General features: G+C 41.9%; 1 protein-coding gene across 2 annotated transcripts in view; it reads right to left on the bottom strand.

The window, feature by feature from the left end:
• Positions 1 to 25,865, bottom strand: part of FBN1 (fibrillin 1) — a 179,886-nt gene that overhangs the window by 114,522 nt on the left and 39,499 nt on the right. For both annotated transcript variants that reach the window (XM_026709584.2, XM_087941425.1), the window contains exons 7-8: positions 4,846 to 5,043; positions 272 to 397 (exon numbers count right to left, since the gene is read on the bottom strand). In XM_026709584.2, coding sequence (XP_026565369.1) covers positions 272 to 397; positions 4,846 to 5,043 — 324 coding nt within the window. The remainder of the gene's footprint in view (positions 1 to 271; positions 398 to 4,845; positions 5,044 to 25,865) is intronic.

Below are 25,865 nucleotides of genomic sequence, written 5' to 3'. Positions count from 1 at the left end.
CTATTTAATGCTAAGTAAGCTAAGAATCAAATCCCTGGGAAATAGTGGGACCGTGAGTAGCCTCCAAAATTTCAGAGCAGCAAAGCTTGGTAAAAATGTAACATCCCTATTTAAGAATCAAAGAAATGCAACAGTTTTTAAGTTCCATGAAATGGAACATCTGAATGTACGCACTTTGCCATGAATAAATACGTTTTTGCCAACTGATAAGAGGAAACATACGGAATGTGAAATTTTCTATCTTTCCATAGGGAAGCTTTGAAAGACTTACCATCACATTTCTGTGTCACTTCATTAAACTTGTGTCCAGCTGGGCATTTGCACTCAAAAGATCCAACTGTATTAATGCAATTTCCTCCTTGACAAATCCCAGGGATAGCTTGGCATTCATCCACATCTATCATGCAAAACAAAAAGAACACCAACATTAATTTGCCCATCAAGATACAAATGCACATTCATTGCTTCTGTATCCTGCACTAGATTTCTTCCTCGGGAGAGATTTGTGAATTATTAACATTATGGCTGTGCTTTTTTTTTTTTCCCCAGAAAAGATTCAGAAGTGGCCATGTTTTTATATGGATGTCTGAAAAATGACATGGCTGCTTTAATGAGGTGCTATAGATTTTGATATAGCTCTTCTAAACCATTTTTAGCCCTATAAATTACTTTCTCAAGGATAAAAAATATGTACATTTACATTTGTTCTACTGAAGAATATCACCTGACATTTTAATGAGGGTTCTGTTTTATTCTTGGAGAAAGCCAACCTTCTGCATATATCAGCAATCTTCAGGCACATCCAATATCTCTGCCTCATTAGACTTATTTTTTTTTTGAGATTATATTTAAAGTAAAATTACACAGGGATCTGCAGTGCTGCAACGCAAATAATTACTAGAAAGCACTCCATCTTTTTAGATCCTGTAATAACAAAACAGAGCGTGTCTACAGCCCAGTGATTTATTAGATCACAAAGAAACCTATATATATAGCAATAGCACTTAAACTTATATACCGCTTTGTAATGCTTTATAGCCCTCTCTAAGTGGTTTACAGAATCAGCATTTTGCCCCCAACAATCTGACTCCTCATTTTACTGACTTCAGAAGGGTGGGAGTCAAGTCAACCTTGAGCCGGTGAGAGTCAAAGTGCCAAACTGCAGGCAGCCAGCAGTCGGCAGAAATAGCCTGCAATACTGCATTCTAACAACTGCGCCGCCACAACTCATAACTATTATATTGAAATAGTTGCACCTAAAAAAGCTGAAGTTGATGCTAGAAGCAATGTCATCAGTTTTCCCTCGGGGTCAATGGACATTTTAGGACTGTCCACATTTGCTATGGCAACCATGACACACTCTCAAAATATCCAATATGCCCATTGGTTTAAAAATGCCCTGCCACTGTCTAAACCAGTGATAGCGAACCTTTTTGTTGTGATGTGCCAAAAGCGTCACACATGCAATAGTGCGTGTATGTGAGTGCCAGCGCCTACAATGAAATGCACCCTGCCCCCTGCAGATGTGCATGCAACCTCCATGCCTCCTTACCTGCACTGTGCATGCGTGCTCCTCCCAGCTGATTTTCAGCTAGTTTGAGGCCATTTTCGCCCTCCTGGAGGCTTGAGGGAAGCTTCTGCAGCCTCAGATGGCCAAAAAAACGGGCCCGTTTTTGCACTTCCGTTTTCAGCATGTCTGGTTTTGGTACTTCCAGTATTTCCCAAAACAGGCCCGTTTTTTGGTCTGCAAAGGCTGCAGAGGCTTCCATCGATCCTCCGGGAAGGCAAAAAAGACCTCAAATGGGCCAAAAATCAGCTGGGAGGCACGCGCATGCACAGTGCAGGTAAGTTTGGCTGGGGCTGGCTCTGTGTGCCACCTGGGGCACGTGTGCCATAGGTTCACCATCACGGGTCTAGAGCAATATTTCTCAACCTTGGCAGCTTTTAAGATGTGTGGGCCTTGTTTCCCAGAATTCCCCAGGCAGCATGGCTGGCTAGGGAATTCTGGGAATTGATGTCCACCAATCTTAAAGCTGCCAAGGTTAAGAAATACTGATCTAAGCTATAGAGGGGAACGACGACAAAGAAGTTGTATACATTTCCACTACTTTGTTCTTAGCTCGTTCTTTGCAGCTAAAAGTTTTCCTTCTCGACGGATACCATTTCTCAGAAATAAAGAGCTGTATACAAATATGTAGGTCTCTTGAGACTTGCCAAAATAAATCAAAATTGTGTGAAGATGGGTTGGCAGAAGCTGAACAATGTCATCCAACAACTTGGTTTATAAATTGCGGGACATATGACCCATTGTTAATCTGTAGCAAACAGAGCTCTTCTACAAACACTGGACTACACTAAGTTTAAGCAAGAGCCAATGCTCGGTTTGGACATTATAAATGCTGTTTATGTAGTTTTTTGAGAGCTATTGCAGCTGTTGAGAGACACCCAAAAATGATTTATTTCTTTTTATTTTTTTGCTAAAAGCGTAGTCGATGTTCCTACAACAATGCTAGGTCTTGAATTCTCCTGGGAGAGATTTTGGATTCGCAACAATAATATGGGGTGTTCTGCATCATCTTTACTTTTCTACACTCACAAAATTACCGTCTCTTGCTGAACGACATTTTAGAGGCAGGTCTTGAACACACAAAAAAAAGAACTCCTTTGGAGACAGGATCTTGAGAATATTAAGCCCACACCAATTCAGCACATAGCTGCTGTCCCTGTTAACTTTCTCCTATTTCCTGCCAGACATTCAGACAATAAAAGAATTTATACAGCTGGATGTATTCGAAATAAAAGCCAAAAACAGGGTAAGAACTTTCAGCGGCACACACAGACTTCAGGCATCTTGGCACATCTTGGGATTCAAAAATCAAACATAAATGGATTTCAATTAGTATATTGTGTAACAGGCTGTTTTTAAACCCAGGAATCTTAAAAGAGTCATTTCTGGAAACGGCTCTATTAGTGTGTTTGAAAAAAACATGAAAAGAAAACCTGGAAGGTTTGCAGGATCACCAAAGTTAGTTTTGTTTGCTATAAAAACTCAGGGCTTTTGACCATATTGGGTTTTCAGTATTGAAGTTATGAAACATAGGAATCTTATGGTGAAAACCAGGAAGTCTTCCATAGCTACAGGAACTGAGGGTATGGTGAAAAAAAGAGTAGAGCTAATAATAATGGATCTACTAACCAGGGGTGGGATTCAAATTTTTTAACAACCGGTGCTGTGGGCGTGGCTTAGTTGGTGGGCATGGCTTGATGGTCATGTGACTGAGTGGACATGGCTTGGTGGTCATGTTATTGGCTGGGCGTGGCCAACTCAATATCACTCATATCGAGGCATGCAACTCCTCGCCTGGCCTCTCATGACTGTGGGGATGCTGCAAAAGTTGTAAGTGTGAAAAATCATCATGTCACTTTTTTCAGTGCCATTGTAACTTTGAATGGTCACTCCACATAAGCAAAGAACCTGCGAAGGAGGGGAAAAAACTCCAGAGAAGTTCCTGAGACAGGAAGTCTAGTCCTGCCAAGAATGTAATAAGGGTTAATGGAGAGGCAGTTTCTGTAAGCAACACCAGAATGTTTCCTTCCTGCCTTCCTTACAGGATTAGGCCAGTAATTTCTTCTAACAACCGGTTCTCCGAACTGCTTAGAATGTTAACAACCGGTTCTAGCGAATAGGTGCGAACTGGTAGAATCCCACCCCTGGATCTAATCACAGTTTCTGCACCTTCTTTTGTGTAACACTGTCTTTGGATGTTGGGCAAAGCCTTCTTGAAATAGACAGGTAATCCTCAACTTACAACCATTCATTCAGTGACTGGTCAAGGAAGTGGTGCGGTGGCCTAAAGGTGGAACTCTCGTCTCACAATCAGAAGGCTGTGAGTTTGATCCTAGGTAGAGGCAGATATTTTCTCTTTGGGGACGATGAGAATGTATCTGCTGGACAAAACTGCACACTGGCCACAGGAAGGGGATCTGGCCATTAAACACTCTGCTAGCTCGATTCAGTTGCCCAGAAGAGGTTGTTAAATGATGATGATGATGTTTCAGAGTCTGTTCAAATTTACAATGGCACTGAAAAAGAGACTTAAGACCCATTTTTGTAGTTATAATCGTGGCAGCATCCCCATGGTCACATGATCAAAATTTGGGTGCTTGGCAATTGGCACGTAGCTATGAAGGTTGCACTGTCCTGGGATCATATAATCACCACTTGTAATCCTTCCACCCCGCTTCTGACGAGCAAAGTCAATGGGGATGCCAGATTCGCTTTGTAATCTCCTGATTTGCTTCCCAACTAAAGAGATTCACTTAACAGCGGTGACCAAAAGGTCATAAAATGGATCGAGACTCACTTATTGAATACCTTGCTTAACGACAGAAATGTCAGGCTCTGTTGTAGTTGAGGATTAGCCGTGTAAAAAAAAGTGTCAGGATTCCGGAAGTTACCCCAATTAAATCATGAGTCTCGATGCAAACTTCCAAAACTTCAAAAAAGGATTTATTGGGAGTTAAAAGGTCCAGCATTGCCTGGGTGTAGCCGACTCTGAGACACATCATTCATTGTCACCCTTGACCCTGGTTTTCCCCCACCCTCTGGGTGTATCCTAATTCATATTCTCCAGTGGGACACGTCCACAGCCAAGAGTCATCAATCATCTTCTCCAGTTAGAGAAAAACTTCAGTCACCTAGTTAGTGTCTTTGAAAACTATTTATGGAATGCACTTTCGATTTCCAAGCTGCCGCACTGCTCCCCCCTCCCTTTCTGTCGGCGACTCTAAAAAAACCCAGAGAAATAGTTTATGAGTTGACATAAAAATTGTGAGGCACCTTACCTTGGCAAGCTCCTGTTCGGATGTTTGGGATGAATCCCCTTCGGCAAGGACTAGGCTGGGCTGGGCACATTTCACAGGGGTGACCCCATGCTCGGCCCACCGTTGCGCAGCAGAGGGTTTTCGTGCACACGATCCCGCTGAGCTGCCCCTGGCACATCTGGTTGGTCACCAAGGTGAAGCAGGGCCCCGTCCTGTAATCTGAATTAACAACAAGGAAACCTCATCAGGAGGGCACTTGGAATGAATTAGAAGAGAGAAGAGAGAAGAGAAGAGAAGAGAAGAGAAGAGAAGAGAAGAGAAGAGAAGAGAAGAGAAGAGAAGAGAAGAGAAGAGAGGAGAGAGAGAGGAGAGGAGAGGAGAGGAGAGAGAGAGAGGAGAGGAGAGGAGAGGAGAGAGAGAGAAGAGAAGAGAAGAGAAGAGAAGAGAAGAGAAGAGAAGAGAAGAGAAGAGAAGAGAAGAGAAGAGAAGAGAAGAGAATTCTTTATTGGCCAAGTATGATTGGACACACAAGGAATTTGTCTTGGTGCAAATGCTCTCAGTGTACATAAAAGAAAAGATACACTCATCAAGAGTCAAGAATCATCAGATACAACACTTAATAATAGTCATAGGGTACAATAAGCAATCGAATCATACTAGGAAACAGTCAATATAGATCGTAAGGATACAAGCAACAAAGTTGCAGTCCTACAGTCACAAGTGGGAGGCGATGGGTGATAAGGAGTGGTGAGAAGATTAATAGTAATAGTAGTGCAGACTTTGTAAATAGTTGGACAGTGTTGAGGGAATTGTTTGTTTAGCGGAGTGATGGCTTTCAGGGAAAAAACTGTCCTTGTGTCGAGTTACGCATGAGCGACTCGAATATCCATTAGTCAGCCTTATCACACATGGTGGACCTGTAAAGCGCAGGACTTTTGGTGTAGAATTTGGTCATGGTTAGAGGAAATGACAGGGCTTAAATTTCAGTATACACCAGAGATGTTTTTATTAGGAATATTGGAGAAAAATGTAAACAAAGTTGACACCTACTTAATTATACATGTAACTACTGCAGCAAGAATAACATTTGCCCCAAACTGGAAAGCAAGAGAAATTCCAAGTGAAGAAGATGCTTTGATTGGGAAAATATTACACTGCGCCGAAATAGATAGGCTAACACTAGAATTGAAAGAGCAAGATGAACTAGAATATTACAAAGTATGGAACACATTTTATAAATGGAGGGACATGAAAGAGTGTCCACAGAACTTAAATATGAAAAGAATGTGATAAAAAGGTACAAAAGATAAAAGGAAAATGGGATCCATAAAAATGTATATACATTTATGTATGTATGTACATAAATGTATAAATGTATGTACATAAATGTATAATTTTCTTTCTATTTCTAATTGTAAAGAGATTGGGCAGAAATGTATGTCAAAGAAGAGACACCATGTTCACTGTTTTCATTGTTTATATTTAATAAAAAAAATTTTTAAAAAAGAATATTCATTAGTCAGCTTTTAGTCAGGCGCATCCCTTTTTCAGATCTGGTCCTGCTGAAACCAGACAGAGACACTGGAGTTAGTGAGTAGCCAAAGTCGGTCAATAAATCAAAAGTCCCTCAAATTGGATCAAGAAAAATCATAGTTCAGAAATAGTTCACAATGCAAATGAGGAAATGGAAGTTGGGATCTCTTCTCTTTACTCATTTTGTGTTTTCTCTCTTTTCCCTTTTTGCACTGAGACAGCTGACCTTAGAAAAGATATAGAACAGGGGACTCTCCAATCCCCGGTCTGTGGGCTGGTAGCAGTCCCCGGCCCATTGTAAACTGGCCCACGCATGCAGTGTGTGCTCCATGTGTGCAAATGGTGGATGCATACGCCAAACCATCGTTTCCCCTGCCCACCGCTGCCAGTCTTCAGAGACGAAAAGGTTGGGGACCACTGCTACAGAAGAGCCATTAAAAGAGGGGGTTCGGCAGGAGAATACACAGTCCCGAGATGGAAGGGAGCATGAGAAAGAAAGTCAAAACAACCCTGCCTTGATTTTGTTTAGTATAAGATGAGAGGGAGAGAAGCTTAGACCTTCAAGGTTCTTGTTATTATATCCTGCAGCAATAAAATCGCATTCTTGGATTTCCTGCTGTCTCCTTTTGTTGAACTGGCCTACTTCGAAAGGCTTGCAGATCCAGAACAATCAAGAAGAGACTCAGCCTGAGGCTACGTGGCAGATGTGGCCAAACCACAGCATCCAACACTTCTGAATTCCGTCAGTTACCATAACTGGGTTACAGCACCATTCTTTCATTGGGTCAATTTGTCATAAGACTGAAATCTCTCATTTTTTGGCATTGGCAGCCCCATTTGGGAAACTTGGAGCACGCTCCAGAAATCTGGGCTGTTCAGAAAGGTTGGTACAGTAGTATTAATGATCAACAGATGTGCCTTTTGGTAGCAATACGTAAGCTATTTTTTCGCCAGAGGCACTATGTCAGGGCCGCAAAGGCAGTGAGGCAGCCTGGTAACTCCATGGTTATCAGTTTCAAAATCATTCAACTTGTTCAACCTGAGCTCCATCGAAGTGGATCGTTGCTCAATTAATAATGCTGACGGTCATCATAGAAGTAGAACGACTGTGGCAAAAGAAAGCAAAGAGTAATAGGCATCTAATGCCAAAACAACCTGAACACCATCCATTGGGAGCATCACTTGAACACCGTCGGTATTGCCAAGGCATCAGTCCACTGCAAAAGGGCCATTTTATGTGGAACAGCTTACATCCTACAACGATACCTCTAACACAGGGATGGGCAACTATGGCCCTTTTATGAATTACGGACTTCAACTCCCAGAATTCCTGAGCAAGCCATGCTAGCTCAGGAATTTTGGGAGTTGAAGTCCACGAGTCATTAAGGGGCCATAGTTGCCCACCTCTGCTCTAACACCATCAAACAATCACTTCTACCTATCCCCGCCATCAAACAACCACTTCTACTATCCCAAGTTCTAGGGAAGGACTTGATAAAAATGCCAGATCTAGTTGGGACATCTAGCTGACTGTGTGACAAGCCATAATTCTTCTCTGTGTGATAAGTTGGGAAGAGAAAGTATCATTGGCCCAAGTGTCATCCAATGTGCTCACAAGCTCTACAGTCAAGTAAATTCTTAACTTATTTCTCCCCTGTCCAACATCTTAACCTTTACACCATCCTGATATCCAATATTCTGTGAACCAACCACTGATGTCTGAAAATAATTGTTTACAGCTCCAAGCTACAATTAAAAGCAGCCAGGCTTGGTCAGTAATCTATGATGTAATGTATGAACCCTACCACTAAGTTGTTTTCTGCTTGAGGTTCACTTCATTGGGGATCTTCCCATTACTAACCAGATTATTTGCCCTTTCCAAACCACAGTAAAACTAAGAAGCCAAGCTTTTCTCTCTTTCTCTCTCTCTCTCTCTCTCTCCCCCTCTCCATTTAAGTAGGCCTCAAGGGCAGAAGCTTATAAGAAAATAGATGAAGAGCAACTTTCAGGAATAGACAGAAATAAAATCGTGGCCATTTAACTGCAGGGAAGCTTTTTCTATCACTCAAGGGGACAGTGCGTGGGATACATCTACTTTAATTCATTCACGGTTGGGCGAACTATATATCTGAGAGGCGAATTAAACTGTGTCATTAATAAAACGTTATGTTTTGTTCCATTATCCCACTGAAACAACCCAACGTTGGCAGCGCCAAGTTCTGTCTCTGGCACATGTACCGCAACTCCGTTTTTTCTCCCATTAAATAAAAGCCTTTTCAGTAAAACCATGTGTGGCACAAAGAAAATGTGAGTTCTCCCCTTCTAATGAAGGTCATTACGAAGGCTGAACATTCTTCCCTCAATTCTTGGTACCTATCCAGACATTTATACAGGATAAATCTCAGTTCTCAAACATGTTTGCTTGTGGGCCATACTAGCTACCTAGATTTTTTGTAATGTACAGCATTAGAGGCAGCCTGGAAAGGCCTGAATCAATATATCTACAGAGACTCTCAGTCATCCAGGTCATGGTTGTCTCAAAGGTGTTTTTTCAAAAGGCAACTGGACTTTGTTTTTCCTTGAGGAAGAAGAAGTTTCACTTCTCATCCAAGAAGCTTCATCAGTTCTGACTGGATGGTGGGAGATATGGAGGGATCCTGCCATTCTCAGTACTAACACCTCCCCTCATCCAGCCAGAACTGACGAAACTTTTTGGATGAGAAGCAAAACAATAATAACTACTACTATTACTGCGACTACTACTTCCTTCTTCCTCCTTCTTTCTTCCTTTCTTCCTTTCTTCCACCTCCTCCTCCTCCTTCTTCTGAAAAACACAGTTCAGTTGCCTTTTGAAAAAGCACCTGAGTCAATATTCCCCAACTGGGCTGTCCATTCGTTTGGAACTACAGCTCCCATGAACCTAACCAGCAGAGATGAGAGTTGTAGCAGTGAAAGATAATATTGGATTTGATTGAGCTTGCTAACTTAACAGTACAATAAATGAAAAATAAAATGCAGTTCTGCACTGGCTATTTGGAGCTGAAACACAGCACTGGTCAAGATGTTCTGGTTCCTTAGTATAACTACATTATCAATGAATTATAAGAAGCTGCACATTTGGATGTACTCAAGGAAATAAAGAACAGGATGCCCCCAAATAAGTTGAACAATTCCTCATCAGTTCCCAGAACCACAGATATCCTCTGGGACAAATATTCATGGATGGTTCATCACTAACACTACACTGTTAAGCATTCTTTTCAGCAATCTAAGTTAATAACACACCTTGTAATTATTATTACTACTATATACCGTAACTGGAAACCAAAACCCTTTGCATTTGCTCATATATTCATTTATTAATCAAATTTATACAACGTTCAGTTCACTCTAGTTTTATTGTTGCTGTTGTTCGGTCATTAAGTCATGTCTGACTCTTCACGACCCCATGGACTGGGTCTGTGACAATTCACCAAAGCCAACTTGCCACAGCCAACGTGCCACAACCAACGCGCTGTGGGACAACTCACCACAGCCAATTCCACCCTAGGACTACTTGACGCAGGACAAGAGTTACACTAATATCAAAGAAATAGCGGAATAGAAACATTAAAGGAAGGATGCAAAAGGAGAGACAGAATGAAATTTGAATGGCAAAACTTTTATTTATTTTAAATAATCAAATAGAACTGTTAAATTTTCCACAGCAAGTTGTCTCATGGCAAGCTGGCCCTGGCAAGAAGTCCTGCAGCGAGTTGGCCATGGAGAGTTGGCCATGGGGAGTTGGCCATGGGGAGTTGGCCATGGGGAGTTGGCTGTGGCAAGTTATCCCATTCGACCATGGACCATAACATGCCAACCCCCACCACCCATCCCACTGTCCTCCACTGTCTCCCAGAGTTTAGCCAAATTCATGTTCGTTGCATCAATGACTCTATCTACCATCTCTTCCTCTGCCGCCCCCTTCTCCTTTTGCCTTCAATCTTTCCCAACAGGAGTCCTCTCTTCTCATTAAGTGGCCAACATATTTGGGCTTCAGCTTCAGTATCTGTCCTTCTCAAAAAAGCCAGGGTTGATTTCCTTTATAAAGTGTCTCTGAGTAGTTTACAAATAATCATAACATCCATGAAAAATAGACGTCTCATCTTAACCCTGATAAATGCTTTCTGTTTGCTCCCGCCCTACTAAATACGTTTAAATTTACACCCCTAGTGTGCAAAACACTAGTTTCCAGCCTTAAAGGATGACTAAAGCCTTGTACAGATACCGTGATATCATTAGACCAACCAAACCGCTGGCTCTGTGGTTCTTTTAGAAAAGGGTGTGAATCTGCTTACTATACTCGTCAATGCTTCCTTTTGTTCTGTTCTGTTTAGCTTATTTTAATCACTGTAACATGCATAGTTGTTTTTTTAAAACACTGCAAAATCGCTCGCCCCTTGTTGTCGATCACTGTATCACACAGATAAATATTTTAGGAGTGTTAAATCTTCCCTAGGGTGCCAGCTTGTCCCGCACATCTGCTCCTTTCAAGTTGTGTCCATTTGCTGAACGCTGTTAAAACACTGCTTCAAAAAGTAGTGAAAGCTTCTAGTGTGGTTTCCCCGAAGTTTCCTTAAATGGCTTAATTAATGGCTTGATTATCGATTGGGCCCACCCCTAGTTGGGAGTTCTTCCCAGGCATTTGCAGCCTGGAAACTTATACACAAGAGCCCATCCTCCTGACAAACCATTTGGAACTAATTATCCTCACCTGGGCTGTACAACCACTGACCCAGTAAGCTGAACGCAACCTCGAAGGCATTTGTGTGCAGTTGCCTGCCAGATCCGTAACAACACTTAACTCAGGTTTTTTTCTGCAGACAGCAAAACAAGAGGGTTATTGAGAATCCAATGGGTTGCTGTATCAAAGCTTGTGATCTGCATTTGTGCAGGAATGCTACAAGCTCTAAACAGCCTTCCCTTCCAACCCTTGTTATCAGTTATAGCCCAAGTATAATATGTGGCTGAGGCTCAACATTAACCATAAGTTTTGGGGTGTTCGTGCTGAGTACCCCTTTTTTCTCAGGTCTGACAGCGTAAGAGAAGAGAAGTAAGAGAAGTTTATGATTAAGAGAAGTTTATGATTTTTTTAAAATCCCTCCCGAGATAATTTTGTTGTTTTATTTATGAATATAGATGTGCATGAACGACAGAAAGAGAGAGAGAGGGAGGGAGAGAGAGTGAGTATATGCACATATAATAGAGTATCTGTACATTATTTGCATTTTATTCTGCCATGCCAAGTTTATGCTATCCAATTTAGTCATTTTAATTTCCTCTTTTTGTATGCATGTAGTCCAAGTTAGCCTTTTAGCATATTCTGACTTAATATACTGTATTCTTCTAGCCAATTTTTGGAGGGGTATGCATGTTCTTTTCATAACTATCCTGACACTGTCCATTTACCTTTGGTTATTTTGAATGTTTGAATATCAATTCCTTTTGTTCTGGTTCATGACCATGACGAAACGATTTATTATGTAGCAGGCCTGACTAAGATGTTCAGTCTTGTAGTGGAGTTCCTTGTGTAGAAAGTTAGCATCCACCCCTCTCCGAGAAGAATGAAAAATTTTGAGAAATATTAAAAAGGCAGAAGATTATATTTCCCTGGATGAGAAATTGAGAAACATGCTCTTGGAGTCAGAAAGCAGCCCCCGCCTCTCTTGATGGCCCTCAGCAGATGTCAACACTTAAGAGATAAAGACATAGTTCTATTCATAAGCAGGTTCCCTGTAGCAAGGTCTGAACAAAGGTAGGATTAGCCCTCAGCCACGATAGGAGTTGCCCAACAAGCCCCTTCATTGCACCAGCAGACCAAACTTCAACCAAGCATGGCTCAGACAACCTATAGAGCCAGCTATGACCCCTACAGCCAATAGAATACATGTTCTTGCATAGGAAGAGGAAGCTCAAGGTCAAAGCCCAAGAGAAGGTATAAAAACCCCTCACTCTCAACTCCGTGGAGTCAGCTGCACTAGAACCACCCATGTGGTTCTGCTTCATCAATAAACCATCTTTCCAATCACCCTCCATGTTTCCAGTGTCTTTCTCCCGGCTTAAAACTGAATTCTTCTTCCAACACTTGCATTCAGCATACACATAAGGCTGAAAAATATACAGCTCTTTTTCCCACCACAGATTCAAGAATGACATAAGATCAGTGGTGTGTTTCAAATATTTTGAGCACCAGTTCGGTGGGTGTGGCTTGGTGGGTGCGCTTTGCGTGTGCACACACACTTTGCATGCACATCAAATGTGCACTTAGCACAGGGGCAGAGGCTTCCTGACTCACTTCCTGCAATCCTACACTCTCCCTGTCACTTCAGCACCTGCCGCACCGCAATCTGCACAAAGCAGCTGCATTTCAAAAGCAGGGAATACAGGTTAATAAGGGAGCCCAGGTGGGCGGTTGGGCCAAACAACAGAGCATTGGAGAGAAGCGGTTCGGTCTCCGCTGCTCATTGTCGCTATCGGCTCAGGAGAACCGGACTGAACCGGTAGAATACCACCACTGCATAAGATGCATCTTCTAAATATCTCCCTAGTGAGCAACCGTGGAAGCAGGGGTGGGATTCAAATTTTTTAACAACCGGTTCTGTGCACGTGGCTTAGTTAGTGGGCGTGGCTTGGTGGTCATGTGACTGGGTGGACATGGCTTGATGGTCATGTTATTGGTTGGGTGTGGCCAACTCAATATCATTCACATTGAGGCACGCATCTCCTCGCCTGGCCTCTCATGACTCTGGGGATGCTGCAACAGTCGTAAGTGTGAAAAATGGTCATAAGTCACTTTTTTCAGTGCCATTGTAACTTTGAATGGTCACTCCACACAAGAAGAGTACCAGCAAAGGAAAGGAAAAAAACTCCAGAGAAGTTCCTGGGACAGGAAGTCTAGTCCTGCCAAGAATGTAATAAGGTTTAATGGAGAGGCAGTTTCTGTAAGCGACACCAGAATGTTTCCTTCCTGCCTTCCTTACAGGATTAGGCCAGTAATTTCTTCTAATAACCGGTTCTCCGAACTGCTTAGAATGCTAACAACCGGTTCTAGCGAATAGGTGTGAACTGGTAGAATCCCATCCCTGCATGGAAGATCTGAGACCTCAGAAAATGGCTTCCTGCTCATTTTTGTAGAAAGTGTTTCAAAGTCCACATTCTTCTCAAATCTAGCTTGTTTTTAAAGCTGACCCACTTTTGATGCTTGCAGCTGGAAAGTTCTAATAAAAATAATGCTCAAGAACGGTTTCTGAAATGATTTATGGTGAGAGCTCAAATCCGACACTTAAAACTAAATCTATAATAAAAAGGAAAGCTTTCAGTTCTGTCCTCTCCAATTATAAGCACTAAGAATCCAGATGACTTGAACAGTTCTCCCCCCTCTTTTCCATCACAAAAAATAATACTGTACCGAAGAGAAGACATAAATAGTTTCCCAAATAGCATACAGTATATCTATTACATTTTAGACACCTAATCGACATCCTGAGATCTTCATTAAGGGAAAAAACAAAAACTTCACACTGCAAAGTAATAATTGCCTCGACTCTCCCTTGCTGAATGTAGCTTTTAAAATGTAAAATCAGCACACATAGGATTCTAATCACTAATAAACATTCTTTTACATAGAGGACAAAATCGTTCTGCTTAAACTTGGATAGATGAACAGAAATATAACCACCCAGAAAGGAATAATATGTATTTTGGAAGTGAAGTCACAAACTATGGATGTAGAAAACAAACATTCATAGATTTCAGTAGAAGATAATATCTGTAGTTGAATTGTGGAGGTTTTGGTGCTCTCCAAGTGTGGTTGTTTTTTTTTGCAGGCATCATATTACCCAACTAGCTAGCATTATCAGTGCTAGAAGGGAATGGGGCTTGCTCTTTGTTTGTATATAGTGGGTTGCCTTCTCGGGGTTGGTCGGAGTGTTCTTGGTGGTCCCTTGATTAGGCTGGTGTTTACTCCTTTCTTGTTATCTAATATTACTCTTGGTGTTAATCTCTGATAATCAGTGTTTGCTGACTTTTTTGAATGGTATGTAGATGTCATTTATCCTCACGTGCCTGTTGATGGCTGATTGAGGGGAAGCCTCTTCTATATGAATATTGTCTTCTATTAATAGTGTTGATGATGAAGCTAAGTAGCTCTGCAGCTGCTCCATCCATGAATGGAAGATGGGGTTCTCCTCCCCAGGTACATACTTTGACATGGATAGCAGAGAATATCCATAGTCCAGAGTTGAATTGTGTGGTATTTTGTGCTCTCCAAGTTGGTTGTTTTTTGTAGGCGTTTCATTACGCAAACAGGAAAATTTGTAACATGCAATAACACACTGACAAATGATATTTTGTAGCCCATAATAGGCAGCAATGCAAGCCACGCTTACTGTTGAAACCAAGCTACTAAATCACAATACATCATGATCGCAGTAAACCACAGTTTCTTTCCTTGTAGTTTGTGGAATAACTTCACAATGCTTGGGTTCACACAACACCCTAAATGAAAGAAACGACTGTATATCAGCTTAGCACGGTGTGAGAACCTATGTACACTGTGCTTAGCAGCTAATGTAGCTGACCCAAGGCCCAATGGTTTTGGCCATTTTGCCCTGAAAGGCAATCCTAAGAGAAGTCATAAGTCTCTACAAAGGAATATAGATCTTTATGACACAAACTAGAGCACTTTGATGCCACAACAGTTGGTCAAGCCATTTTATTTCTCTCAATGGAAACCAACTGCACAGATCTCAGAGAACATCATTGTATCCCTGCAAACAACCATCCTAGGCATAATTATAAGTGTGCCAAGCTTTTCAAGTGGAAGCATTAATACTTGATGCTAGTAGTACTTGAACTCAATCATAAAATTGATTTGTCACAGAGATTAAGACGCTTTAGAATCTCAACTTGTACAATCACCCTTTGGCTACACCTCAGAAGCCGTTGTTACTGCATTGCGTATGGTGATGACTGACAGTGCACAGCAACACAAAACACAGCCAGAAAAGAAGAGAAAAACACAAGGTAGTTCCTGGAACACAATCAGAAAGCTGAAAGATAGTGCAAGTAGCTAAGGCCAACACGCCCAAGCTACTGAGCATATAAATCCTCGTTTGCCTTGTTTAATTCTGTTGCTTGAAGAAATTTGTGCTCAGCCCAGCTCCAAACCCAGGAGCTAAACCAGGTTAAACATAGGATGGCGTGGTAGGAACCCTTCATGCTGAGAACAAAATAGGAAGCAACTGGAGAAGACAATCACAGCATCTATATGTCATGCTTTTTTGCTAGGCTACATGTGTTGCACAAATGCAGTCAGAACCATTTATAAGCCAAGGATGACAAATTAACTTTTCCTGAGTTCTTGTGTCTCATTTATAAAATCATAGTTTAAACAAATCATCATAGTGTGATGTGTAAACCCAGCCACTGACCACTACTGGCCTTAATTTATACCAAGATACTTTGTATCTAAGCCCAATACAATTGCACAGAGTAGGTATGGCTCCAGGTCAGAGGTGAGTCACTATGGACACTTTACAAACTGTGGACATCAACTCCCAGAATTCCTGAGCCAGCATGGCTGTTTATCTTAACCCTAACTCTACTTCAGCTTCATCAGCCTAAGAACTGACCGTCACAAGCACTCCTTACATTGGTGGAAAATCCTACGGTACATTTAATAGAATCCTTCTTTTTAGCCTTTCCTTCCTTCCTTTCTTCCTCCCTCCCTTTCCTACTCCTTCCTTCCTTCATCAGGATATGGAGATTCAGGCAGCCATCCAAAAAAGGCAACACAGTTCTAGGCCGCATAAACAGAGGGGTAGAATCAAGATCACATGAAATGTTAATACTACTTCATAATGCCTTGGTAAGGCCACACTTGGAAGTCTGCAACCAGTTTTGGTCGCCACGATGTAAAAAAAGATGTTGAGACTCTAGAAAGACTGCAGAGAAGAGCAACCAAGATGATTAGAGGACTGGAGGGTTAAATGTATAAAGAACGGTTGCTGGAATTGGGCATATCTAGTCTGATGAAAAGAAGGACTAGGCGTGGCATGATAGCAGTGTTCCAATATCTCAAGGGCTGCCCCAAAATAAAAGGGGGTCAAGCTATTCTCCAAAGCACCTGAAGGTAGGCCAAGAAGCAATGAATGGAAACTAATCAGGGAGAGAAGCAACCTAGAACTAAGGAGATATTTCCTGATAGTCAGAACAATTAACCAGTGGAACTACTTGCCTCCAGAAGTTGGGAATGCTCCAACACTGGGAGTTTTTTAAAAAGATGTTGGATAACCATTTGTCTGAAGTGGTGTAGGGTTTCCTTCCTAAGCAGGGGGTTGGACTAGAAGACCTCCAGGATGCCTTCCAGCTCTGTTATTCTAAGACATTTCAAAAGACTGATGGGACTTCTTCACACCATGTGGTGGATCAGGTTTGTAGGAGCAAATGAAGTCAAATTTGTCAGTCACAAACCTTCCCATATCCTGCCAAGAGACTGAAGTGACTCTACTGGTCAAGCCAACACATGTTTTAACCAGTGCCAAAATCCAGAATCCTTGCTCTAACTCAAAACAAGGCACGTGTTGACGCATTAAAGAAAAAGAAAAAGAAGAATTTTTCATCCGTTGCCATGGCAATTATTTCAGTGTACCAGTGTAAATACGTGCAACATCTGGAGCTAATGGCGCAATGAAGCTGCTCATAAACTCATCCACTTAATATGAACACAGAACATCAGCATTTAAGTTTTGGGTGGAACCTTGGAGACGTTAAAACAGCCTTGGGACGAGCTCTTAAAAATTCCCAGTCCTCAAAGCCAAGTGAAGTAACAGGTTCAAGAAAGTTTTGCTAATATATTTGCATATTTTATGTAAATCATTTCAGTCCGTTCTGTCTTTTCTGTGTGCTTGCAAAGTTTAAAATTTTATGCAAGCACACATTGCAATTGGAAAAGTAGATGCAACTGTAAAACTTCAAAGGCCCCTAGATTATTCATACAAGTTTTCATTTAAAAAACGGACTATGTTTAACTCCAAAGGAAAAAATTGATATTAAATGTTTGCTGTTTAGCAAGGAATTGCATGTCTTTCTTTGCAGGTTCTTTTTTCCCCCAAATTCACCCTCCCAATATTTTCAGGTAGTCCTTGACCTATAACAGTTCATTTAGTGACGGTTTAAGGTTACAATATTGCTGAAAGAGTAACTTGTGACCATTTTTCACACTTATGACAACATCCCTATAAGTCATGTGATTTACATTCGGATATTTGACAACTGACTCCCATTTATGACATTTATAACAGAGGGATACAGTCAAGATCAAGTGAGGTACTAATACCACTCTATAAAGCCTTAGTAAGACCACACCTAGAGTACTGCATCCAGTTTTGGTCACCACACTATAAAAAAGATGTTGAGACTCTAGAAAAAGTACAGAGAAGAGCAACCATGATGATTAGGGGACTGGAGGATAAAACATACAATGAAAGGTTGCAGGAACTGGGCTTGGCTAGTCTAGTGAAGAGAAGGACCAGGGAAGACATGATAGCGGTCTTCCAATATTTGAGGGGCTGTCATAGAGAGGAGGAAGGGGTCAAGCTATTTTCTAAAGGGCCCAAAGGCCAGACAAGGAATGATGGATGGAAACTGAAGAAGGAGAGATTCAACCTGGAAATAAGGAGAAACTTTCTGACAGGGTTGAGAACAATCAACCAAGGAACAGAAGTTGCCCTCGGAAATTGTGGGAGCGCCATCACTTGAGACTTTCAAAAAGAGATTGGACTGCCATTTATCAGAAATGGTGTCGGGTCTCCTTAGGCAGGGGGTTGGACTAGATGACCTATAAGGTTCCTTCCAACTATTATCTGTTGTCTTGTCTTAAGACTCACTTAACAACCTTAGTATTATTTTAGCATCCTCAGGAGATTTACTTAACAGCTGTGGCATAATGGGGCAAAACTCACTTAGCAACATAAATTTTGGGGTCAGTTCTGGTCTTAAGTTGAGGACTACCTGTAACGGGAAAACTGAGGAAATGTATCGGTTTACAGGGCTAGAATGATAGAAGAAGATAAAACTGAAATTGCCATAAGAAAACTTTCTGAAAAAGTTTTTCCTCTCACTGGTTGGAGTTTATATTAGCATGTATCTTCTCTCCTATTAAAATCCCCCTGCTAGGGACACAGTGGCTCAGTGGCTAAGACGCTGAGCTTGTTGATCAGAAAAGTTGGCAGTTCGGCGGTTCGAATCCCTAGCGCCGCATAACGGAGTGAGTTCCCATTACCTGTCCCAGTTTCTGCCCAACCTAACAGTTCAAAAGCATGTAAAAAATGCAAGTAGAAAAATATGGACCCCTTTGGGGGGAAGGTAACAGCGTTCCGTGCGCCGTGCGTACCACCTCTGGAACACCACCCCCTAGAGTCAGAAGCGACTAGCACAGATGTGCAAGGGGAACTTTTACCTATATCATTCCCTGTGCTGAATTTCAGTCCAGTGGCCAGTTGTCCATTTCTAATCACAAACCACTGAGAATTATTCTTGGGGTTTTTTTGTGTGTGTGTACACGCTATGCAAAGCACATTCCTTTGGACAACTCATGCGAAATCAATTAGATAGCCTAATTAGTTTTCCAATCCATTAGAGTCTCGCATGCACGTCTGCAGAGAAAGATGGACTTTCATGAAGGCAGCCTTTGCAACATGGAAAGAAAGGCAGACAATGAGAAAGAAATTAGTTTTGGCTTGCCTTTTTGAACCCAATTCTCACAACCCAAAATTTACCAATAAGTCAAAAAAAGGCAACTACATTCGGTTTGCAGCTCAAAGGATTTCATAAAGAATGTCCATCGAACATAGTCCAGAGTTTGACTCCCAGAGGCTGCTTGCACAAGTTCCTGCAGTTTTCATTTTTCAAAACTGGTTTGCCACTGTCTTCTTCCTAGGATAGAGACAGTATTACTGGCCCAAGGTCACCCAGCTGGCGTTGTGCCAAAAGCAGGACTAGAACTCATGGTCTTCAAGTTGCTAACCTGTTACTTCAACCACTACTCCAAAGAGGCTCTCACAATCAAGTAACAATTTTAAAAAGTACTGTAAATGGGAAAAAAATAAAAAGGAAAACTACAGCCGAAATTAATATTTTTTATCACTGGTGACCGAAGAAAGTAACAGAGCCGCAGCAAAGTTTCATAATATTATTGTTATTTCGCTCCTGTTTTTTTTTCAGAATAACCACCCTGAAACGGCTAACAAGTAACAACCATGTTACTAACTTTAACGACTGCAGTGATTCGTTTAACAATTGCGGCAAGAAAGGTTGTAAAATAGAAATTTTGGGCTCAATTGCACTCGTTACTCGAAGACTACCTTTACAGGGGGGAGTTTTCAACTTAAACTTTCTGAGCAGCTGAACGATACTGTGAATTTAAGCATTTATCTAACATGCACCCTGGGTTGTTTGCTGAATTAAGAGAAATAATGGGGCAGCTGAACATGTTAAAATCCTTTGGGAGTTGGGAGAGAAGGAGAAGGTGAAAATAGAGGGATGTGAACTCCAGGACATCCTGTAAAAGATAAATTTCTCCACAAAAAGAATAGTTTATTCATACACTCTGTATGTTGGGTCAATTATTACTCAACTGCTTTGGAGACCAACCAAACGGACTCCACCCACTTTTAAAGTCTACTGTAATCAACAGAAGAATGAATGGTTCAAAAGCAAACTCTTGGCTAATATCCAAACCACAACCCAAGACTTAAAAGCATTAAAAGACTACATATAAATAGCCTGTCACAGGAATAATACAGATCATTATCCATGTCATAAAGATAGAGAAGTCCTGGTTTCCTCAGGATGGCTTAATTCATCATGATATGAGTGAAGATACTTTTTTGATTGACATTTCGCAACAGGTTAAATAACCGATTAATTTGGAATGATGCCTTCATAGTTACGTATTAATCTGACAGTAATTTGTCTTATCATCTTAACATCTTCTTGAAGGTTCCTAGCGAAATATCAAACAGAAAGGAAAGGACATAAATCCTAACAGACAAATGGGAGTTCCTTGATTGCAAAACAATCCTCATTCATCCTGCAATGCCTTTCAATGTTCAACCTTTTTCCTGCGATACAGGACAAAAAAAAATCAGTTTTGGCTGATTAACAAATTAAGGTAATCACCACAGACAGTTCTGTGGTTTCTTATAACCATTATAAATCAAGGTGCAGTAGAATTCAGATTGGCTTAAGGATTTACGATGTCCAAAATTTTGGGATACATTAAAAAAATATCAAACATTGGCTAAATTCAGGTAATTTTTAAAATTTAAATTTAAAGCATAGTTGTTTTAAAGCATTGCTACAGAACAAGTAATCCTCATTTAGTGATTACAATTGAGACTGGTAATTCGGTCATTAAGGGAAGCGCTAATTAAGTGAAACCACAAATGGGCTTATGATCTGACTTCAAGTTTCATTTTTTATATAAAACAGAATCTACTATCCTAATGAGCAGTGTGGTAGCCTAGTGGTGAAGACGCTTGCCTCCCACTCGTAAGGCCGAGAGTTCAATCCCAGGTAGCAGCTGTTGTTTTCTTTCCTTAGGGCTCAAAGAAAGAATATCTGCTGTGAACTACCCAAGGTGTCAGGAAGGGCATCCGGCCAGTAAATGCTCAGCTCTATCCAGTCTCCCCGACTCTACCCTGAATTAAAGGATTTGGGGGTCGTGAAAATGGTTTTTGTTTTTTTTAATCTTCTGTTTTACAATATTCTTGCAACAGTAAAGGGTATGGAAGGTATAAAGGCAAGATAAGGTCACGTTAGAAAGTTGTAAATGTGAGATGAGGGAGTCTCCCAATTCCTTGCCAGCAAGAAGCATATGGATGTTCAGCCAATACAGTAAGAAAATAAATGCAAACTACGGAGGCTCAATCAACAAATACCCAGACAGTGTAAACATCTGGGAATCTGTTCTTGTTCTCGCAGATCATCAGGGGAACAAAACTAACGTTCCACCCAGCTTAGCTGTTTTAAAGCTTTGGCAAGACCGAGTTCTTCCTTCTTCCATGCTGAGAGGCCAATCCAAATCTAAACTATGGCTAGTAAAGGTCATTTAGGAACCGCTCTCTAGTCCTCTGCATTGATGAATACAGATTGCAGGAAGGCCAGGTTTGTTTCCACTCAAGTTTTATTTCATAAATTACAACTGGCTGGCTTGCCAAACATAAGAAGCAAAGCACATGATATCTCACTGTGATGCATGAATCAGACTGAGGGAAAATTCAGCAAAGGATGATTGTGCCCTATTATAGAATTATTATTATTTTTTGCTCTGCCTATCCAGCAAATTCAGGAATTTCCAAAAGGGTGTTTTTCCTCTTGCAGGCAGAGACAAAACACATATTTCTTCATAGAAATAACAGAGTAGCAAGAGTTGGAACCTTGGAGGTCTTCTAGTCCAACCCCTACTCAAGAAGGAGACCCTCTACCATTTCAGACAGGTGACTGTCCAGCCTTTTCTTAAAAACCTCCAGTGATGGAGAAGCCACAATTTCTGAAGGCAAGCCGTTCCACTGGTGAATTGTCCTCAATGTTTCTCCTTATTTCTAGGTTGCTTCTTTCCTTAATTATCCCAAAGGTGCTTTTTCAAGAGGCAACTGGACTTCCTTGTTTTTCTTTGAAGACGTTTCATGAAATGGGACCATCTTTGGGACAACCATGACCTGAATAACTGAGAATCTCCACAGAGGCTCTCCTTCATTAGTTTCCATCCATTGCTTCTTGTCTTGCCTTCTGGTGCCTTGGAAAAATAGATTGACTCCTCCTTCTTTGTGGCAGCCCCTCAAATATTGGGACACTGCTATCATCTCACCCTTAGTCCTTCTTTTCATCAGACTAGACATACCCAATTCTGGCCATTGTTCTGTAGGAAGTAAGCACCCATCCTTCTCCTAGACAATTGAAATATCCTAGGAAATATTACGAAGGCAGAATATTTCCCCTAAAAAGAGTAGAATCTCAGAAGCAGAAACTCACCTCAGAAGTAGAAGCTCACCCCCACCTTTGTTAATGGGTGGGCCATTAAGGCCTGGGCCAGAATACTTTACAAAGATCTCCAGGTAAAACTATAGCAATTGCCCAAAGCCCTTTCAGTGTATCATCATCCAGTAAGGCTCAACCAAGCCTGGAACTCAGGACAGCTTACAGAGTTGCCCCTGCATGGCCCCATGGGAGTCTGACAACCAATCAGAATACAAGTTCCAATTCAAATCCCAACAAAGGTTATAAATCCCAGGCACTCTCAGCATTTCAGCCCTTCTTGACCTTCTCTTCTCACCTTGAAGCATGTGATCATCCTTTTCACTTTGGAGCTCCAAGCCACGTGGTCCTGTCTACCATTAAACCATCTTTCCAAATTAGCCTCCATGTTTCCAATGTCTTTTTCTCCACTTGGAACCGAACCCAGAAGGATATTTCTACCAACAGTTCTTTATCTGTTTTAGTCTCCAGGCCCCTAATCGTCTTTATTGCTCTTCTCTGCACTTCTTCTAGAGTCTCTGTATCTTTTGTATATTTGGGGCAAGCCAAACTGGAGGCAGCAAAAGACAGGAGGTTCAATTTTGTCACTGATTTACAAGGAGAATCCAAGGGTGGGACGGGGTGGGGGGGAATACAGGATGAACCCTTAGAGCTCAGAAATTCCTCAGATCTTATGGACAGTCAGCAATTTCCCCAACCAGTTGCCTGGCTTATTTCAGGCCTATCCTGGAAAGAAGAAGAAAACTCTAGTCCTTCAAATTTTATCTTCAAACTTTTTTTAAAAAAAAATCATGCTTATCCAGTTCAAATGCTGTTCCGAGCCAAGTATTTAACAGATTATGCAGATGCAAACCCCAGTTTGCAAGAAAATGAGCCCAGCTGGGATATGCAGTTAACTAATTAAATCCCAGACCAGTATATATATATATATATATATATATGTATATGTATGTAATGTAGCTCTTGGCAAATGTGCATTTCGTGCATTTTGGGTCAGCATTTACATTGCTTTAAGGGTGCCTTGAGCTTAAATGGACTCCAGAAGATGGTAGAGGACAGGAAGGCTTGGAGGAACGTTGTCCATGGGGTTGCGATGGGTCGGACATGACTCTGCAAGTAACAACAACGAAGGGTGCACAAAACTTAGTCTATTGTAGGATGTTAGAAACTGGGAGACCGTGAGTTCTAGTACCACTTCAGACACCAAGCCAGATGGTGACCTTAGGCCAGCCACTTTCTCCCAGTCCTGGGAAGGAAGCAATGGCAAACCACTTCCAGAAAATCTTGCCCAGAAGGGACTTGGCAGCTTCTGAGGATACCAATGATGAAGCCAGAATTGCAACAACAGGAAACCAATTCTGTCCTTTTTAAGGGCTTGATTGTAATGCTGGGATTCACGTACAAACGCCCAGAATTTCGGGTCAGAAGGTTGCAACCACATGTCATCATTTGGGTGACCCTGGGGTTAGGAATGGACACCCGCCATGTTCTCGCCTGCGTTCCGCCCCAGCCGAGGTTTCCACGCGGGGCTGAGATGCAAGGCAGATGGGAAGCGTTATATTATGTTCATATGACTAAAGCTCCCGAGGAGACGAGGTTTACAATGTCACAAATCATTACGACATAATCTTGGAAAGCCTTTGGAAAAGGAAAAGAAAAATCAAATCATGGTTCTAATCCTCTCCTTTTTCCGACACACAGTTTGGAAAGGAATAAAATTCCTCTCGCCCTTGTCATGGATATTCACCGATTTCCGTGCCTGCCATTCAGAGAGCCATGGTGGCGCAGTGGTTGGAGTGCAGTACTGCAGGCTACTTCTGCTGCCTGCCAGCTGCCTGCAATTGGGCAGTTTGAATCCCACCAGACTCAAGCCTTTCATCCTTCCGAGGTGGGTAAAATGAGGACCCAGATTGTTGGGGGCAAGAGGCTGACTCTGTAAAACTGCTTAGAGAGGGGCTATAAAGCAGTATATAAATCTAAGTGCTCTTCCTTCCTTCCTGTTCTGACCAAGGCTTCCCAAGACTGTAATTAAGCACATGCTTAGTTAAAACAATTCGTTTTATTTCAACACTGGGAATTATTTTCATTCCCAGCCAGTAATGACTCCCAAAGAGTCCCTTCGAGATAAGCACCCACCTTTCTTTCCTTTGAATTGCTGTCAACAACTAGAGTGCCAAATGAATTATAAAAAACCAGCCGAAGTACATAGTCCATACAGAGCTTCAAGGATTCATCTGAACAGAATAAATGACTTTGCTTCCTGCAAAGGTTTCTCTACCTTTGCACTTCTTTTATACCTTAGGGGAGGGGCAATCACCTCCCAGCCTTACTCCTGAGTCACTCCTTTTGTCTCAGCTGCTTTTGCCTTCTAGCAGCTCTGCACACATGTGCACTGGGAACAGGCTCCCTTTGCTCCTCTGCCTTGCTGTTGCCAGACTCCAGAGGCTCCGAAGGCAGCAGTCCCCTCCCAGATGGTCCTGGCCCCAGCTCTGCATCAGATGCAGGACTCTCATCCAAGTCTTCTCCAGACTCCTGTACTGGTCCCCATTCTTCCCCACTGTCCAATTCCACTGCCGTCTGCACAGGCTGCTGGCGAACCACAACCCACCCTTCCTTCCTTCCTTCCTTCCTTCCTTCCTTCCTTCCTTCCTTCCTTCCTTCCTTCCTTCCTTCCTTCCTTCCTTCCCAGTGGTTACAATGCAGTATTGCAGGCTAACTCTGCTCACATTGGCAGGAGTTTGATTCTAGACTAGCTCAAGATTGACTCAGCCTTCCATCTTTCCGAGGTGGGTAAAATGAGGACCCGGATTCTTGGGAGCAATATGCTGACTCTATAAACTGCTTAGAGAGGGCTGGAAAGCACTGTGAAGCAGTATATAAGTCTAAGGGCTATCGCTATGAATCCTAAGTCACCTGTCTCTGAGTCAGGGACGCAGGTAGTCCTCAACTTAACAGAGTCCAAAATTCTGTCATTCAGTGAGACAGTTGCTAATAAATATGAGTCAGCAGCCAAGCATCTGAATTTTGATCGCATGCCCCTGGGGATGCTGTAGTGGTCATAAATGTAAAAAAAAAGGTCATAAGTCACTTTTTTCAGTGCCGTTTGAACGGTCACTAAATGAACCATCGAGGACTACTTGTATACGAAGTTGCCTTAAAGTTCATCAGAGGAAGATGATGAAGACTGTACCGTCGCAGGGTCATGGGAATCACCATTTGTAACCTTCCCCGCTGGCTTTCGTCAATGGGGGAAACCAGGTTCACTTCACAATGGCACCAATTCGCTTAATAATTGCAGTGATTTGCTTAACGGCTTCGGTCGAAAGGTCTCAAAACGGGGCACAATTCACCTAACGATCGTCTTGCTTAGACACAGAAATGTTGGGCTCTGCTGTGAGTTGAGGATTTACATGTATACACCAGAGGTGGTA

Source organism: Pseudonaja textilis, chromosome 13 (assembly GCF_049901715.1).
Source record: "Pseudonaja textilis isolate UNSWEBS1 chromosome 13, rPseTex1.2, whole genome shotgun sequence".
Lineage (NCBI taxonomy): Eukaryota > Metazoa > Chordata > Lepidosauria > Squamata > Elapidae > Pseudonaja > Pseudonaja textilis.
The sequence above is the reverse complement of the archived record's forward strand: the minus strand, read 5'-3'. Positions and strand labels throughout refer to the sequence as shown.